This window comes from Tauraco erythrolophus, chromosome 2 (assembly GCF_009769465.1).
Source record: "Tauraco erythrolophus isolate bTauEry1 chromosome 2, bTauEry1.pri, whole genome shotgun sequence".
In the NCBI taxonomy this organism is placed as follows: Eukaryota; Metazoa; Chordata; class Aves; order Musophagiformes; family Musophagidae; genus Tauraco; species Tauraco erythrolophus.
Window position 1 is genome coordinate 18,968,396 of NC_141466.1, and position 19,913 is coordinate 18,988,308.

A 19,913-nucleotide genomic window follows, 5' to 3' on the forward strand; every position below is an offset into this window, starting at 1 on the left:
GAGAGGATGACTTGCACTCATCCCCTGCTCCATGGTCCCTTCCCATAGGAGACAGTCCTGCACAGACTTCTCTGATGTGAGCCCTTCTCACAGGATACGGTCCTTACCCATCAGACTGCCCTAGTGCAGGCTTTTCCCATGGAATCATAGCTTCGTTGGGCACAGCCACCCTCTGTGGCATGGGGTCTTCCATAGGCTTGGAGATGCATCTCTGCTCCACTGTTAATCTACAGCAGCATGGGGTCCCTTCCCAAGGGAGATAGTCCTCTATGCACTCCTTTGGGTGCAACCACCTGTTCCATCATGGGCTCTTCTGCAGGCTGTGGGTGGATCTCTGCTCCACTGTTAATCTCCACGGGCTGCAGGGGAGCCACCTGCCATCTCACCATGGGCTTCAGGGGAATCTCAGCTCCGGCACACCTCCTCCTCCCACTCCATCTTCACTGACCTTGGTGTCTGCACAGTTTTTTCTCCCACATCTCAGTCCTCTGCTGCAGCCACGCCATGCCAGACGAACCTTTGTAGTTCCAGCAGGATGATCTCTGCCCAGGGGGTGCCCCAGGAGTGATGTGCTTTGGAGCTCTCCAAGCCACACCGCCGTGGCCATCTCCAGTTGAATGACGGCAGCCAGAGGCCAGGCTCCCCGCCCCCCTCCTCTCTCCTTCCTGCAGGTTCCACATTGTGCAGGTTCCTTTGTCTCTTCTTAAATATTATTCACAGGCGCTGATTGGCTCAGCCCTGACCAGAGCTGAGTCCTGCTTGGAGCTAGGAAACTTCGAGCAGCTCCTTACAGAGTCTAGCCCTGTAGCCCCTCCTCCACTATCAAAATCCCACCACATAAACCCAGCACAAATGGTTTGGGTTGGAAGAGACTTTTAAAGGTCATCTCTTTCACCCCCACTTCAATGAGCAGGGATGTCTTCAATCTTCAGAGCTGCCAAACTTCAACTAGTTCCTCTCCCATCTCATCTTTTCCTTGTCTTCTGTACGAGTTCTGCAGTCTCCGTTTATCAGTGTTGTGTATAAATTCTTTGTTAAAAGAACACCAGGGTTGCAGTCACTGAAAGTGTGAAGGTACGCCAGAAATCTTTTACCCTGTGTGAAAACGTTGGGACGATTTTCCATAATGTGATGAAATGCTTTTTTTTCACGTTCTCTCTAGCAATTAGCACATGGTGCTTAGTGACTTTTTATCCGATTACTCTGCTGGTAGGCATAATCTTATTTATCATCCACAATCAAAAACTTAACCCAAGTAAAACATTGACTTTGACAGGTTTTTTTTCCTGTAATATTGATACATTTATAATTTTTTGTGAAGTTAGCTGCAAGGCAGAGCTGAGCTAATGATATCATCTTGTACATGAAGAACTGAAATTCCAAAATTAAGATATTAGATTTAAAAATTTTTGAACTTTTGTGGGGTCTCAGAGTTTAAGTTTTTATAACATTACAGTGCTTAATGATTTAATTAAGCATAGGGATACTTAGTATTTTTGTACATCATTTTTAGCTGTCTCAGTGTAAAAAAGGATCCCTCTGCCTTTTTTAGGTATGACTTACTCAGCATCACAATAAAAATTCCAAGAGAAAGGTGGGAATGTTATCTGTTTTCTAGAATGATATTCATCTGCCTCCATGACAAATCTTTTTGTATGTATTGGTGCCTACTTTGTTGGCATAAATTTCCAACTACTGTGACAAGTGAGATACGCATTATGCAAGTAACTCGTTCATCATGTAGTTCTGACTTAATTCCAGATTCCAAGTCTTTCTAGTGCATCCGATGAAGCTAAGGTTTTGTGAAAGAATCACTATGTGTTGCACAATCAAACTTTTATTTAATACATACATCTGAGGAGCCAAAGGCTTCACTAATAGCGCTTAGCTCTGGCACTTGCTAAGATTTCTGCCAATAGATTGGCTGTTTGAGTTGCAGGTTGGATTCAGGTTGTTATCAGTGGTTATCATCTGTCAGACTGCTCCATCTATTTTTCCTGTCATTCTCAGACTCCTGCTTCCTGTTTTCTCCCAGTGTTTCTTTATCTCTCCATTTATCTTTTCGCTTCTCTTCTCCATGTGTGGTTTGTGTTGGTGGGTGGTTTTTTGTTTGTTGTTTTTTGTGTGTGTGGTTTGTTGTTTGGTTGTGGGGTTTTTTTTTGTTTTTCTTTCGGTGCTTGGGGACGGCGAGTCTTTGTATTTGCTTGCAGTTATTCTGCTCTTGCTGCACTTCATTAATGCTCTTACACAAAACTACAGAAGAAATCACCATTATTGCGCACGTTTATTTTTTTAGAGGAAAACTTGTAGTGTATAGTATATCACTTAGTCACAAAATATTAATTTGTCTTTTCTTCTAGTTTGTCTTATTCAGACTTTTTCCTGTTATTTTTTCTCTGAACAAGGTGCTATACATTAAAGAAAAATTAAATACCTGAACAGTTTCCATATATAGTACTACTTAAAAGTACCGTGATCACCCACATAATTGTTACCATAAATATGTGGCTACATAGTCCTTTAAATTGTCAATGGTAATGGCAATAATAAGAATCTTTTAGTAGGTGTAGGATGCATCTGTGCTATTAAGATTCGAGGATAATTCCAAGCGAGCTGCCGAAGTGGTGAGTTCATTCCACAGTGACCTTTCGAGAACAGGAACAATGCTGATTATACCCAAAGTATGTATACTCTTATCTTTTCTGCCTCTCTGATTTCATTCTGCTGTAGGCCATTCAAAACACAGGATGAAGGGAGCTTCTAAAGTATAGCATCCTGACTCTTAAATGAACAGGAAATCTCTTAAAGCATTAACAGAAAACTGCATTTTAGAAAAAGCTGTGGACTGGTAGTGAAAATTAAACATCCTTTTTGACAATGCGTCAGTACTGGAAGGAGTTTGTCACGTTTCTGTCACTTTTGTGACAGAAATGTTCTAGTCTTGATCTTAAAATTTTTAAGGTCAAATGTGAGGAATGCATTTTTTGGGAAGCCTGGTTAAAAGTGTTAAAACATACACACATCACAGCTGTCATTGCTTTAGGAAAAGGGCTAAGTGGGAGTAGAAAGGATTCAGTTCCGAACAGAGCAAGGGAACAACTGGTATTAAGTATTCCATTTGGGTATTTGTTGGATTTACTTAAAATGTGAAGCTAGATTCCTAGCTGGTTTTTCTCCTCTTGTTCTTTTGAATTATATGTGAGAGAGCGCTTTTGTTTTCAGTGTAGAAAGGTAGTCAATAATTAGAGTTGTGCTGTGCACACAATTTCAACCATTTAAAATTTAATAGCCAATAAGATGACCTTGTAAAATAGGAATATCTGGAGTGGATGATATTACATCAGCAACAGATACTTCCGAGTAACATTTCAAAACATTTCTTAAAGAATGCAGACAATGCTATAAAAATACCTTGTCTTGGCAAGTGAAACATCCGATCTATGCAGTCTTTACAGCCACTCTGAAGGTTATTGAGTAAATACGAGACAACCCTATGAAATGATCTGTACAAGCCAAGCAGTCTTTGGATACGTGCTTTCTGTAAAGTGCTCAAATGTTCAAATTCTTTTGCTGTAGCACTGAGACAGAAAAAGATCTTGCAATTCAAATTATGTGAAGAGCTAGAACAGTGTGTATGTTATCAATTAATGACTATAACAAGCCCAAGATAAGAATGCTACAAAGACTGGGCATTCTTTGCAGAAAGAAAGGCTAGAACAGGCAGAAAGCCATGAAACTCTTCAAGTGCTGCCAAGAGACAGCAGGGTTTACAGAAGATGAAACGAGGGGGATGGATGCCTGATTCAATATGAGGAAGTGAAGTAACGTGTCACAAAAGAAACTGTAGTAGGAGGTAAGATACTTAACAGTATTGCAAAATGCGTGGAATAAAATAGTAACACTAGCTGTATTACTGAAAGAGCATTCATTTGCATATTTTGTAATACGTAAAAGAACAGAAGAAGGCATTAAAAAAAAAAAAGCACATATGAAGAGTGTCAGATGCTGTGCCTGCGTTTAGCATCTGTTGACTTCAGTGGATGCTGAGGTCTTTGTTTACCTGGAAGGGGGGGGGGAACCCTGCTTGTTAGTAACCACACCTGAGGGTGTGGCAGAGATCTGAGGACTATATTCACAGTAGAAGACAAAAAGCTAAAATACAGATTCTTTTGAAATACCGTGGATAAATCTGAGGGAAAAGAGTAAGTCTAAAAAGAGCAAGTTTCATTTGCTTTTGGTTTCAAGGACTTTCTTGTGTAAGACTCTTACCTTCTCATGTCCTCATGTCTTTTGACAAGCAAGCAGGCTATCTAATATTTTGGCAAGCTAAAAAAAAATAGGGAAATAATATTTTACTGTAGTATGATTTCCATTTACCACACTATTGTAGTGTAAAGGAAGAGAACATCTTTCATTAGAATTAAAAAAAAAAAAAAAACCTAAGAAATACTATAATCTGAATTTGATTTTTTAATGCTGCTATTGTTTCTATCGTTTAAAACAGTTACTTTTACACTTGCACAGTACCTCTCAACGGTTAATCTTGAATAGCTGTTGAAAATAATCAATAATCATGTGTGATACAAATGACAGAATTGCTTAGGATTTAGAATCTTTTTAGATGAATCAGGATTCAGACCACCAGCTTTCAAGAATACTGCTTCTGTAAATCATCTGTAGAGCTGCTCCCTCTGTAACAACTCTGTAGAATTGAATTTGGCTGGGAATCGGTTCATAGCAAACCATAGGCTGCAGCATCAGCTGAAAATCACTCCTCTTGTGTAGCTGGTTGAAGGGTCCTATCATGAGAATCCTTAGGGAAAACTTCGAATAAGGATTTGAGGTGTGTGTAGTCTCAATTTATAGCATCTTTTTTAAAAGCTTTAATGGATTAGAGCATTTTATCACCCTGTCTGCTTCCTATAGCTTCTTCGCTCCCTGCTTGGAAATGTCTTGAATGTTCTACACCTTTGTGCATAGCCCTTCTTGGAAGGCTCATGAACAGGCATATCTTACACTAGTATATGTTTTTAAATAGACTTGTTGTAAATGATAATGCTTTCTCCTACATTGTTTAGTTATTATATTAACACAACAAATGGACAATGTTTATACCATTGTGTTATTTAATGTAAGTTATGGTAATATGACTAGTATATGGAAAGCTTGTAGTTAAATATGTTAATGTTGCACTGAAAGTTTTTATTACGTCAGGGATTGGGGCCGTATGTTGTTTTTTATTAAGTTAATATGGGTAGGCTGAAACTTCTACTCTGAGTAAAGGTTTAAAGCAGAGTCTTGCAGCTGTAACACCTTCCCAAATCTAGTGAAGTTATAGATCACAAGGTAGCAGGTGTAAGTCTTTGTTTAAGACTTTTTTAAGTCTTAAACAAAGAGTAAGTTTAAGTAAGTCTTTTTTAAGTAAAGTCTTGCTTTACTTTGTTACCTTTTCCAAACCTTCTGAAATAGTTTGTAGGCTCTAAACGTTGATATCCAGGGGTTCATTTCTATTAACCCATGTGTACAGGGTTAGACTTGGCTAACAGCCAAATTCCTACCTAGCTGCTTGCTTGTGCCACCCCCACCCCTCACTCTGGTAACGCAGGGAGATAAAATAGGAAAAACAAACAGTAAAGTAATAGACTGAGGGAAATTGAGGGAAATTGCTTACGAATTGCCATTGTGGGCAAAACTGACTTGGGGAAGATTAACTAACTTATTGCTTATTAAAATTGATTCAGGCAGCGAGGAACAAACTCAAACATTAAAACAGCACACCTTTCCTCCCCCCTCTTACAAGCTCGGCTTTATTCCTTTACTCCAGACTCCCCAAACCACATAACCCACTCCTGCCCTGCAGGCTTACATGGTGGATGGCAGGGGTTTGCAGTCAGTACATAGTGGTATCTCTGCCACTCCTTCCTCCTCACGTCTTTCCTCTGCTCTGGTGTGGGCTCTCCACAGGCTGCAGTTCCCTCAGGAATATCCTTGTGCTCCACTTTAGGGTCCTCCACAGTCTGCAGGGAATATCTATTCTGATGTGGGCTCTTGCATGAGCTGCAGTGGATATCTGCTCTGCCATGGAGCTGTTCCTCCTTCTCTTTTCTCTGACTTTGGTGTTCCCTTTCTTAAACATGTTTTTGCAGAGGTGTCCCGGCTTGGCTGAGGGGCTCAGCTGTGCCCTGCAGTGGGTCTGTTGGAGCCGGCTATCCCCGACATGGGGCAGCCCCATGCCTCTTCCCACAGCGGCCGCCCCTGTACCCCTCCATCTGCCAACAGCTTGCCACATAAACCCTGAACACAGAGTTAGTAAGATATTAAGAACATAGTTTATTTTCTGAATCACAAAGTTCTGTTCCCTGGTATTACTGTTGCACACCATATAACCCTTTCAGAAGCTTATAAAGGAATTTAAAAGGTATCTAAAGTAAGGAAGTACTCCCTAAGTAAGTTGCTGCTTGTCCAAAAATGATAAGCTTAGAACATATGGAAGATGTAAGAACTTCTTTAATGAAATAAAAAGGTATGTGCAATAAGGAGTATCAAGTGTCGTAAATTTGGTTATGGGTATCCTAAGAACAGTGCTTGTTTTTGTGAAGCATGTTGTCTAACTTTAATCAGCTAGAGGAACAGACCATGATGGTTACCTGTGAGTGGGAGATCTTAATGCAGGCACAAAAGAAAAGAAAAATTCCAAGAAATATTCATAGAATTAGTTAGCACTGTTTGAAGAATAGAGGAAGAGAAAACAAACAGAATGTGGTGTCATTTACTTGTTAGTGTAATCTAATCTGACTCCCAAGCATGTGTGTATATTCTACAGTGTATAATTTCTCTGGGATTACACAAGTTTGGTGGTGTTTAAGAATTTATAAATAGCATTTCTGAAAAGTGTCTATGGAAGATAACAGTGATGAAAACACTGTTAGCCTTATCACAATTAATGTCAGTTTTTGACTGCAGTTTTCTTCCAGTTGAACAAATGGTTTCAATGAGTTTTGCCTGAAAAAAGAAGAGAATTGCCATCGGAACAGTGCACCCTCATTACAGTATTTAATAGGCAGATGAGCCTCATGCGGAGGTGAAAGTTCAAGTTCAGTTACCAACCAGCAGAACTTTTTCTCCTTTGAATATATATGCACCGATTTCCATTTGCATGTGACTTGTGTTCCTTTCATCAAGAAGGACTAGTAAGATAGTTAAGAGAACTCGTGTAGCAGCAACAATCTTTAATGAAAGCTAGTTGAAGGAAATGGAAACAATGGAAACAAAAAGCTATGTGACTACTCTGCTCCCCCTTTTTACTACTGACTTATTTTTTCATCTTTTACAGGTTGTAGTAAAGTACACATCATTACTTTATCTGAGAGTAGTAAATACGCTCTCTTCTATTCTGCTATGGTTTGGTCAGTGTGGTCCACTATAGTCTGCCTCTGTTGCATTCATGTTGTTGCTTTTCTTACTGGAATAGCAGCTTGGCCTTTGTTGCCAGCCTGTGCATGCCAAGAGCCCGGTATGATGGCTAGAAATCTGTAGCTGGGGCCAGGTATGTTTTCCTCCTTCATGTGTTTTAGTTCATTTTAGCTGGCATCCTAGTGATTTTTGGCACTCATTCTAGAAATATTATTGATATTGTCCAGCTGCCTACCTGAATACTCCGTCAGTAGAGGAAGCAAGAATAACATTTTATATATGACTCATTTTTCAGATGAATATTTAATGAAGCAAATACCTGACATCACCTTGTGTATCTGTTTGTTTCTACTAAGAAAAGAAGAGTTTGCCATTTCTCATAACTCACAAGTAATCAAACTTGTGAGAAATGTTTTTTACATAGTTCATCCTTGGTCTCTGAGATGCTTAACTTCTTTGATCTCCATTATTTCAGGAGACTTGTTCTTTTAAATTATCTTTTGCATGTCTGGACTTTTATGGTTCTAGTTTGACTGCAAAACAGTAAATTTCACAAGTTGCATTTTTCCTACAGTCTCCGCTCTTAAGTCAGTTACTTTGCTTGGTGATAACTGTAGGTAATAGCTGTGCCTTTCTGATGATGTACCTGTACATCCTATAAATGGTTAGATTAATCAGTAGTACTTCTGAAATTGGAGACCAGATTGTTTTCTGATGTCACAGCAGGAATTCAAAAAGTCCTAATCAATTCAAGGCAAGAGGAAGTAGCTTTATGGAGGTCATCAGACTGTCTTCACTGACTAAAATATCCTGTCTCAATTTATATACTTTTGCTTGTTATTTATGCAAAAAGGAATAACAGAACCTCTCTTGCATATTGGAATAAAAAAAATAAAAGTTTAATATTCTCAGTAAGACAAAGATAGTAGCTTTTGAGGCTTACGATAGTTTCCATCAATAAATAATGCCCCATGTGAACTCTAGCCTGAGAGGCCTCGAAGATTCTTTCTTTTGTACATACCTCATGATTCAAAGTATCTAAAGGACTTCAGTTTTGTGTGGCTATTGCATGGCTTTCTAGTCTGGAGAAGACAAGACTTTGTGAACCATGTGGTCTCTTAGGCTTAATGTTTCAGATGATTCAGACAACTTATATTTGATACAAAAAAGCTGTCTGTGAGCAAATCAATTGAATGGATATCAGTTGAGATGTGACAACTGAAGCATGTACTTAGGCACTCAGTAAAAATCAGTGTTTCAAATGTAATTTTGTTTGGTGTAACCTATGCTATTATCGTTGAACCTCTGAGCAGTAGAAACATATGTTCCAGGATTCTCAGACCTCTGGACCTTGGGACCTGGCTCATTTACTAGAGACCTTGAGAGGAATTTGTCTTTTGGAAGACAACAGATTCAAGGAAACTTGTGGATTTATTGCTTGAATCTTGAAACTGCCCAGAGATCTAGGATTCTGGGGAAAGGATCTTTGTGCTGCTTTCAAAAGCACAAGAGTGCTTTACACTTCTGGGTTTGGAGAGGGGTGCCCTGTCTCCAGAACCAATGACACTTTGCATTCTCCTAATTTGTGAGATCTCCTTATCTGCTTTTAGGAGCCTGCTGAAGTGATGTGATGCTTATTCCAGAGTTTGATCTTTGGTTTTGAATATAGAGAGAAACTTTCCTTATACTAATTTTTAACCTTTTTTCTCTTGTAGTGGTATATTTAGGCATCCAATGTGTTTGGATTCAGTTTTTTAAATGTAATTCAACTTTACATTTGAATATTCTGCTTTTCTCTCATCTTTGTTTCCCTCTGTGGTTTTAGTGGAAGAACAGATTTGTAGGCTTTTCTTGCTGCACTGAGCCATCCCATAGATGGAAGATTGAAGTCGTATATGTTTCATATGATCAGATTGTTTAAATTTTGCTGATGCGAAAGTGTTGAAGAAAGCTGGGTACCATTTCAGAGTTTAGTAGTGTGAGATAAAAAGGCATGCAGGGGGCCTGCTATTCGAAGACGACTGTGTTCAGTAGTATGATTCTAGGCCTACGAGTTCCTCATGAAAGTTTGCTTTCCTTTCTTGAAGGCTCGCTGAGACAGACATGTCAATATCCTGAATAGGATACTGCTGCTCATTTGAACACTTTGTTCGATGTCTTCTTGGCCATTGTGTACTCCTAGAACCCATCTTTTTTTTGTCTGAGTGTTCCTTTTGTATATTTATCCCTTTAACATATCTTTCAGATATGAACATACTGTTAGATCAATTTAACAACGAGAAGGTGCATCATCTATGGTAAGTAACTTGCCCAAGGCCACATGTGACATCTCCCTGGATGGGAATTGAACTGTTGTGTATTTGATTCTAGGCTAGGTATCACTTCAATATGCGCCTAGTTATACAGAGATTTCTAATTTTAAATTACAGATGGAAAACCCAGCACTTATTCTCCAGGGATCTCTACATCAAGGGTGAGGAGTAATCTAGTCGTAATGAGTCACAGGCCCTCATTTTTCTAGTGGATAAGCTTTCTTTTATTTTTTTCTTTTCATGAGAAGTAGAGGTATTACATGTTGTAAGGAACAGTTACTGACTAAAGAATTATAAATAACTGAACACTCCATTTGGATTCAAACAAATGTAATTTAAAAATATTTTTTTCTGTCTTGTTTACAAATGTTACTGTAATAAGTACATCCCTCGCGCATGCCAGGGAAAGACTGAAAGCCTTGACACAAATATCTAATATTTGAAATATCTAACCATCTGAAATATGGTCTTTGGGCTCTGTTCTTGATTTTATTTTGATGATATCTTCCTGCTGCAAGACCTTATTTTGTTATTCTTGTTTCTCTAGAATCCACTATTTAAAACTAAAATGTGTGTAGTTCTTCCTTTCTTCTCACTCCTTGGAAAAAAGCTGACTTGATTGAGGACTCTGGGAAAAGTTTGAAAGTTTCACTTAATCACTGAAGAAGTTACATTAATGTAATATACCACTGAAGAACTCTATGACATTAAACAATTAAACTCTTATGTTTTTCAATGACATAGCAAATGTTTTAAGAGGGAAGGACTTTCCCAAGTTTTGCTAGAGGAGGAACTTGTTGTCTTCAAAATATTACCTTACTTGTATTAGTCTGTGTATGTGATTCATTTGCTTTGTGTGAGAGCTAAAGAAGAGTGAGTCTTTAATTTCATAGGTTGTAATTAGCACTGTAAGGTAATTGAGTCCTATCCATTTTCAGTAGCTCAGTTCTGAGTGATATTGAGTGATCAGTGTTTTGACAAGCCCACTCCAGGGAGTGACATAGCTTAAATTTGAAGCACCATCTAAACTGTGCAGAAGATGCTTGTGTTGCACTCGCTCTACCTTGCTAGGTACGTGCTCGTGTTACAACTTGATGTTGCTCTCTGAAGCCTGTTCCTGGAGAAAGGGTAAGGGAGGTTGCCTGTGGTATGGTAACTTTTATTTTGGGAAAGAAATTAAGATGAAATTGGGTTTTAATATTTATCCCATTTACAAATTTTCATTTTTAGAAGTATTTTGTAACAGGATTGTTACTTTTCCCACTCTCTGTAGTCGTCATTGTTCACAGTTTATTTTTCATATTTTTTTGATCTAGGTGGTTTGACAGTTATATGAAAATACCTATTAATCTTTTAAAGATCGTAGTGTCATGTCTTTTGGTTTCTAATGACTTTGCTTTACTGTTGCTGTTAAAGAAAGGAAATCCCTTATGACTGCATCCTTCAGTGACGCGTTTGATGTGTTTGCATGCATTCTTCTGCTAATACTGTCCATGTTTTAATTGGTCCTGCCACTTTACAAAAGTGCACTTGAAGTGCTGTTAATAGATGACAAGTTTATAAAAAGCCCTTTGTCTTCCATCTTTTGCATCCTTTTTTTAATCTTCAGCCAGAATTTTCCTAAAATCTTGGGATTTTGCCATGTATTTAAGCAATCATCTATGCATTCTCCTTTTTACTCCCACCTTGTTGTATTTTACAGTGGTCTGGGAAAAATGGATCATAGTTTAGCAATTAAAATAACGGTTTTAGAGCTTCAACAAAAGTGGTTGTTCATTTACATATAGGAGTGGATTCCGTGTAGCTGTTCCCCATGGTTCTGCTTATCTTCTTGTAATGGAATCAGATTGTTCCATGGCAGAAATATCACAGCAAAATATGTTTGCATGCAGACAAGCATTGAACTGTTTTCTGAAGTCATATTTGTCTAGATTTTGTTTTAGTTTTCTAAATACTAGATGAGATTATATCTATTCAAAATGTTTCCAGTATGACTTCAGTTTGTGAGGGTTTGTCGTGGTTTTTGGACTGAGGGTCGAGACAAGAACCGAGAGGGAGCACCCACCAACCATGGTCCCGGGCAAAACATGACTCAGGCTTTCTTCTTAAAACAAAACAATTTATTAACAGTTACTGAACAAGAGACAGAAGGAACGAAACCGGTTACTTGAGAGGAGAAAGAGAAAACACGGCCAGATCTTAAAACAACACCTCCCCACCCCCTATTTCCTTTCGTTCCTGGCTCTGCCTTCCCCCCAGCGGCGCAGGGAGACAGGGAATGGGGGAGTACAGGTCAGTTCATCCATGTTGTTAACTGCCGCTCCTTTCTTAAAGGAGGAGGAGTCTTTACACCATTTTTCCCTTGCTTCGGTGGATCCCCTACTCACGAAGAAAAAAGTCCCCAAACTTTTCCAACCTGAGTCCTGCCCGCAGGATTGCAATCCTTCCTTATGGATTGCACCAGTTCGGGCTTTACCAGTCTCGGCCTCTTAGGGAGCTGCTGCCACTCGCGTCGGCATGGGTCGTCCCACGGATTCCAGATGCCTCCACGACCTCGTCGTGCATTCCATGCCCCGTTATTAACAGTACCTGGTCACGCATCCCCTGCTCCATGACCTCTCCTGGGCTCAGGCATCTCTTTTCCGACGCAGGTTTCTCCACGGGCTGCGAGTGGGTCTTTGCTCCGCCGAGTGCATCCTGGCTGCAGGGGGGCTGCCTGCCATCTTCACACTGATTTGCAAGGGAAACCTCAGCTCCAGTACACCTCCTCCTGCTCCATCTTGACTGACCCGGTCGTTGTGGTTGTCTTCTCTTAGCTCTTAATCCTCTCTGGGGGAGCTCGGCTCGGCGGGCACCCCGGGAGCGAGGCGCTTACCGAGTCCCCCATGCGGCTCCCCCGGCGCCATCTTGAGCACATGGCGCTGGCCCGGGCCCGAGCGGCCGCTCGGCCGGGAGCCGGGAGCGAGGGCAGCGCCCTCCTGCTCTCTCCTCGCTCCTGAGCAAAAAGCCCTTTCCCGTCCCTTTGTCCCAACTTAAATAGGGCAATTCACAGAGGCGCCAATTTGGCTCAACCCCCTGGGGGGGATGGGACTCAGATCTGGTGGCACAGGGAGCAAATCCCCTCTCCTGCCACCAGAACACCCCCCCCACATATCAAACTATCACAGGGTTCTATAGTCAAGTTCCTAAATTAAGAATTGCAGGATAGGAGCTAAATAGCTTTGAGTATCATTTATAAAAAGTTAGTAAAACTATATCACAACTAAAATTGATTTTTTTCAAATGGTGAAAAAGCGCTTCTCTGAGGACACTTGAATAATAATCCTCAGGTTCTCTGGCTTGTTGTACTGTGAAATTAGGTGTTCATATGCTTGAGCAGGGGGGCTCGACCAGGTGACTTCCAGAGGTCCCTTCCAACCTGAACCATTCCATGATTCTGTATGGGTTGCACCTCAGTTTTATCCATACCGGATCATCTTATATGGCTGAGAATTCTGGTGCTCAGAAGATGTCAGTTCTTGCATCTTCTTGAGTAGCTGTTGAGCAACTTTGCATTCCTTTATCATACTGGTTTCAGTTCTCTTCTAATTATATTGAAGTTTTCTTTCTTAGGATTGCTATAGATTTTTCTTCTGATATTTTAAATGATACAGTAGCTCAAAGATTATGCTTGGTATGTGTTACTAATAGTAATGCATATGGCAACCATCTTCAGAAAAATAGCAGACTAGCTTTCTGAATCTCTCTTTCTTGTGGGTTTCAAGTATGCAAAATGCTGTATTTGGGTTTAATACTTCAATAACATTTATGCTGCTTGTTTTTGTAAGTATGAGTTTGAGGAGTGGGCTCGCTTTCTTTACTGTCTGAAAATATTGCATTTCTATTATTTTTGAAGTGTCGATTCATTATTATTATGGCTATTCATCTATATTGACATGAGTTAGGAATCTCTTCTTTTCAGAGAAGATAGCCAGTTTGCTAGTTGAGTAAACTATCTCAAGGTTTTGTGTATTGCCTCTTTTCTATGTTATAGCAGCACTTTTTCTGTTCCTTCATTTGCCACTTCATTCAGTGACTGAAAAAGACTTGTAAATAAGCCTCAGCTTTACTTCTAGATTTCTGCATGTTTCTTTACTCAGCAGCCCCTTGAGTCATACGCTGGGATGCTGGATCTGTGACGTGTAGATAATTCAGCCAGTGCAGACCACATTCTTTAAGAGAGCTTGGGCTAGAGAAATTGTTTGGGCAGCAGCCGCCTCCTGGCTGATAACCTATGATCACCACCAGTTCTAACCTTTACGTCTGCATTAAGTTCATTTGTTAATAGAGGCATCACATGTACTGCTAGTGTACAGAATGGTTGTGATGCATGTGCGCAGTAGGTCCACGATGAGGCCACAGCTTGAAGCATTTTAGTGGACTGTCCCGTCTGAAAACTCGGAATCACTTCCAGGCATCCAGTTGTGCACTGGGTATAAACTGTATGGCTTTTCTGCAGAATCTGCTGTCAAGTACCACTTCCGTTGAATCTACAGATGTAAAGAAACTGAGGAATAGATGTAAAAATAACATCTGCTGGTCACTGTAAGCAATTGCGGTCGCTGCTGTTCTAGTGGTACAAATTTGCTGCTGTCTGTATCTCTGAAAAGAAACAGAAATGTGAATTGGACACATTTAAAGCATAAAACTTCTTAACTTTATCCCAAACCAAGTTTTTAATTTACGTTAATTGCTGGGTCCATGTGGCCTGAGATCCTCAGTGAGTAGATCTGTTATCTCCTTGTGGCTCTATTGGAAAGAATCTACTAGAATTTGTATAATCTTAATGCAAACCATGGTTGCTGTTACTGGAGTCTGGGCTTCAGACTCATCATCAAGATGTTTGGTGCAATTTGATGCTTTTAAGCAAATGACTCTGTTCTTACACTAGCAGGGCAAGACTTGTAGTAATATGGACTGTAAATAAAAATAGCAGTATAGCCAAATATCAGGGTAAATGAGTCAATACTAAAAAGGATCAAAGTGAGTAGCTGTATAAACCCATCTAACTTGACAGCTGCTGGCCTAATAGGAGTCTTAGATCAGCAGTGGCTTGTTTGCTTTCTTGGCAGAATCAAAAATGAAAAGCAGCTCAGTGTGTATGTTTTATAAGATTTCCCTGGAGTTAAGTGGAAATTTGACTCTTTGGTCACTTGAAAGCTATAGTGTTTTTTGTGGATTTTTGCACATAAACAGTAGTGCAGAGGAAGGGGACAGAAGGAAATAGAAGGAAGCTGTCTTTGTACGTGTTCTTTTTTTATTCAACAATAAAAAGGCATTTCAATTCAGCAAGAACTGTTAAATAGCTGCAGTAGAAATGGATATATTGTTTTTTAAGTTTAATTAACTCTAGTAATCAGGTGCTAGCTATAAAAGCATTATTAATTGTCTTGTGTAACTTGAAAGGAACCTGAATTTAAGTACACTGAGTTTAGACTGTCTCTCTGTTCTATTTATTCTGGTGCTTTGCGTTTTTTTTTCTGGGGGAACATAAATTAGCTATAACTCAGAGTAGTTGGGCAACCATTAAAGCAAAAGGTATATTTAAAGTGTTACCAAAATGAACAAGAGTTCATAGCTGTTAATGGGGGGGTGTGGGGGGAAGTAAGCGCAGAGCTGATTTTGACTGACAAGTTGTGGGTAGCAAATACCTGAATTTATAAAATTCATGGGGGGATAGACATATATATTTGCCAAAAATTCTTAATCTGTAGCTCCAATATCAAAATGATTTGTTCATTTGTTTTTTTAGAAGCTTCAGTAGGTATTTAGACAAATAATATGTATGGATAAATTTTAATTTCTCCCTGAACGTGATCCTGGCATACACTTTAAAAAAAACACTACCACCAACAACCCCACCACACTCCAACTCAACCAAAAAAACCTACTAAACCCCTCCCCAAAACAAACATACAAAAATTGAATAGAGGAACTGTAGAGGTTTATACAACTGTTATTTTTCTGTTAATTATATCGGGAGGGAATCCTTTGTTTCAAATTCACTCTTAAGTATAACCATGAGTAAACACTGAGATTTGTTGGTGACTCGGTACACAAGATAAATGCTCTGCTACCACTGCACAGATCAATACTCTGTCATTTCACATGCTACTAATAAATTACTTCTCCCATGTTAGGGGGGTAGAAGTTTTCCTGTCATGTAAAGCTGTTACAGTCCTTTATTTTGCCATTTAATAAAACCCTTCTTAGTTTCTCTTTCTTTAGTTTCCCCTTTTTCTTAGTCTATTATTATTTTGTGTACATAATACATAAATAAGAATTTCTTCTCCTGAAATAGTTTAAAAGCAAGGGCAGAATTCATCATAGATGATGACCTCAACATTATGAATGTGTATGTAGGTTGTATTTAAAAATTGCTCAAGAGACTTGATGGGGGTGGCTTATAGGACGAATAAAATTCACCTTGGAAAATGGACTTATGCTACCATCCTTTGAGCAGTTTCTTTCACTTCTAGACATTACGTTAACGTGTCATAAATATTTGAAAAAAGAACAATACGTATGACCCCTAGTTTAAAAATAGATTAAAAAAAAGATATACTAGTTATGGTGTTTGGAGCGATGCATTTCACAGGTGTAAAAATTTGCAAGCAGTCCTGATTCTGAAGCTCTGTTCTTCCTGCACTTTAATGGACTTACAGCTGTCTTCTCTGGGTGGCCAGTGGTGCCCTGATGTGGGTGTGAATGAGTGTAAATAGTTCAGGCAAGGTCCACTTGCTGAGAAATAATGTGTTTGAAAGAATAACTTTTGGAAGTCTTTTAATTGGTCTTGTGGATCAGTGAAGTGGTGCTGCTTCTTTGTAATATTTATCTCCTGGTTGATAAGAGCACTGCCTTCAGATACTGAAACAAAATGGAAGATGGTATACTTTGCCTGTCTGTCATTATGGTGCAGTGGAAGTTAATCAGTGACATGTGCTTATAGTATTTTTCAGTGAAACTTTTCCATTGCCCAGTAAGAAGTCATGAAGGATTTTTGCAGCTGGAAGGGTGTTGAGCAGGGTCTGATGTTACTTTCAGCAGTGACTGCATGCTCTGTTGCATTGTGGTGAGGAAAGAACAGAGAACGCGCATTTCAGTTGAGAGTAGCTGCCCAGAAAAATGTTGTAGGTTTGGGAGATCCTGGTCCACATCACGTACAGCCTGGTCTGAAGCAGAAGATCAAGCTGTGGTCTGGCACAATGGTTTTCGTGGTGTGTTCTTTCATTCTGCTTTATTGCAGACTCTAGAAAGCTAATGCTGAGAAGTAAGCCTGTTGTTAGAAGGCTGGAGACCTGCATATGCAGTAGAGGCCTCTCGGGAATCCGCAGATTTTAAAAGTTGAAAATCACCTGGGTTTTTTTTTTTCCATTTCCCAACTTATGCCTAATAGCTAGAATATTGAATGGCCTCATAGATGCTCTCTATGTTCTTTTTAATTTCTGAGAGGTTGTATGCTCATCCCAGTGAGGAGTGGCAAGAATTTTGGTACTGCAAAATTTTTACAAAGGCTGAGAAACCATTAACCATCCAACACTGACTCAGTGTGCAAAATTATTCTCGGAGAGGTATTGTGTTGTTACTACAAAGAAAACCATTAGGACTACGCTTGCATAACAGCAGAATTTGCCACTGTCTATGTCTTGTAACTTCATCTGTTCTGTATTGCTTTTGTCAATGAATCAAATGTGAGAACTGCTCTAAACTGGTACCTTTTGTATGAAATACACCTGAACTTGTTTAGTAAATTTATCCTGTCTGCAGAACCTGAAAATAACCTGAAAAAAATGAAACTTAGAGACTACTTAAAAGAAGGAGGAGATGTAGTCTTAGAAAATAAATGTTTGCCATTTCTTTTTAGGTCAGAAGACTTGTCTCCACTTACATGGTATCTTTCCTTACATCTATGTACCATATGATGGTTTTGGACAGCATCCAGAATACTATCTTCGTCAAGTGGCATTCAGCATTGACAGAGCACTTAATGTGGCTTTAGGCAATCCATCTTCTACTATTCAACATGTTTTCAAAGTGTCATTAGTATCTGGAATGTAAGTATGACCTGTTAGGATTTTTGGTTATTTGTTTTGAAATGTTTTTGCAGTTGTGCTACGTAAAAGCACTTATTATGGACTTGGGTGACTGCAGTGCTTTTTCCTTTTCTTTTTCCCCACGTGTGTCTTCATTCAGGCCTGTACAACTACTAAAATAACTCTTCTCACTTGCTTGGACTTTAATATAATCAACAGGTTTTCCCTCAAACACTTGACACAACCATTTTTTCCTAAACTTGTATCCTAGTGTCTGTCATGTTTCCAAATCTGTTCCTTTTAGCTTTTTCTGTCTTTGCTATTACAGCAGTACTTTCCATCCAGCTTTTTCTACCTGCCTGGGTTATTCTAGGTTCCCTGTGACCAGGGAATCTTGCAGGAGCCTGACTCTAGGTCTCCTTTTCTTTGTTCATCTAAGATGGCCTCTTTAGGAAGCACATCATAGAGACTGTCAGGTCATGTTTATCCATCTGATTCTCCCAGCAGCACAGGCCATGAAGTGGAGACTCTTAAAACATTAATTTACTTATCTGTCAAGCTGACTGTTGTGTTTCATTTGGTGTAGCTTTCTACTACTGCTGGAACTATATGCTATTTTTGAATGTTAACATTTTAAGGATTCTCTTAATCAATTTTTATTTAACTGGTGTAACCAAGGACTGAAAAATATGTCAAATCATAGTGAATAATAGGAAACTGTCCTGGAGGAACACATTTGGTCTATACATGCATTGAATTTTTAATCTTCAGAACAAGGTAAATGCTAATTTTCAGTACTGTGCAGCACTATCTCATTTTTTTTAATGCACTTTTGAAATACGTTCTTTCTGACTGTTAACTTTAGGAAAATAATCTTTCTATTCCCAGCCAGTTTTAGTGGAATCTTGTAGATAAAGTGGCTGCAATAACTTCTTTTCATTTTTAGTCAGAACTTTCTGATGTGTTTTTGCATTTACAAGGAAGCTAACCCACCAAATTTCTTACTTTCGTTCTTTTTGCAAGAATTATGATTATGTGAATTGTAGTATAGCTATTCATCTCAACAGTGAAAGGTGGACAGAGTAAACTGCTGAAGATCTTTTCTTGAATCAGCGAGAAAACAACCGACAGAGATTGGGAGAACCTGTCTCTTTTCACTTCTCTTGCCTTAGAGCTTCCGAACGGCCATTACTGAGAGCCAGAGGCTCACCGCCTCAGAGCAGCATAGGAAACAGTGTTTTGTGTATTCGTTTGCTTGTGTGAGAGGCTAATGGGAAGCACATAACAAATTATATTACATCTTCATTTTTACCTGCGTAGGTAGACATGCCGATGTAGTCACACAAATCTATTTGTTCTATTCTGAGTCAGATTATGCTCATAGATATTATAGTGTCTCTGTGGTGAGAATCCTGTATTTTTCTTTAAATCTTGGAGATTATCCCTTCCCTTCTGCTTTAGCAGGAAGATTGTTATGTAATAAAGGTGTTTGCTAAACCTTCACAGATTTAACATAAGATTTTTGTTGCATTAACTTTCAAATGTAGCAGAGGTTCAGGAATAAAAAGAGGCAAAACATGCTGCCCTTGTGCATTCTGAAGTTAAAGTAGATGTTCATAGCTAACCATGGAAGCGTTGTAAATCTTGTTCTCCCTGCTGCCATGTCAGTGTGAGTATGGAACACTTACTGTGCAAGTGCTGACTTTTTTTTTTGAAGTAGCTTTTGATTTACATGCCTACAGCACATTGAGTCATTATAACTCAATATACTCCTATACATTATAATTATGTATATAACCTATCATTAAATTTATGCTCTCTCTATAAGGAAGAGATTGATTCATTATACTCCTTTTCAGTTTAACAGCTTTAAGTTTATTGTTTCAACTTAGCTCAATTTTAATATAATAAATGTTTTTTTAAACAGTTCAGTGTAGCTTTTGGAGATATTAAATGTGCGCATCTTTAACCATATTAAGGATAGCAGTATTAATGCTGTAGTTGTGCAGTGCTTTCCTGAATTTCTGTTGACTTTGGTTGCAATTACTGCAAACTATAGACTTCTTGCATTCACCCAATGTGTTGAATTATGGCCTGTTTCCTTAACATGCTGTTT

At 39.0% G+C, this 19,913-nt stretch overlaps 1 protein-coding gene across 1 annotated transcript in view; it reads left to right on the forward strand.

The window, feature by feature from the left end:
• The window catches only part of REV3L (REV3 like, DNA directed polymerase zeta catalytic subunit), a 139,111-nt gene that overhangs the window by 36,992 nt on the left and 82,206 nt on the right, over positions 1-19,913 (forward strand). The window contains 1 exon segment of the mRNA XM_086631262.1: positions 17,629-17,818. Within this exon segment, the coding sequence (XP_086487388.1) occupies positions 17,629-17,818 (190 nt within the window).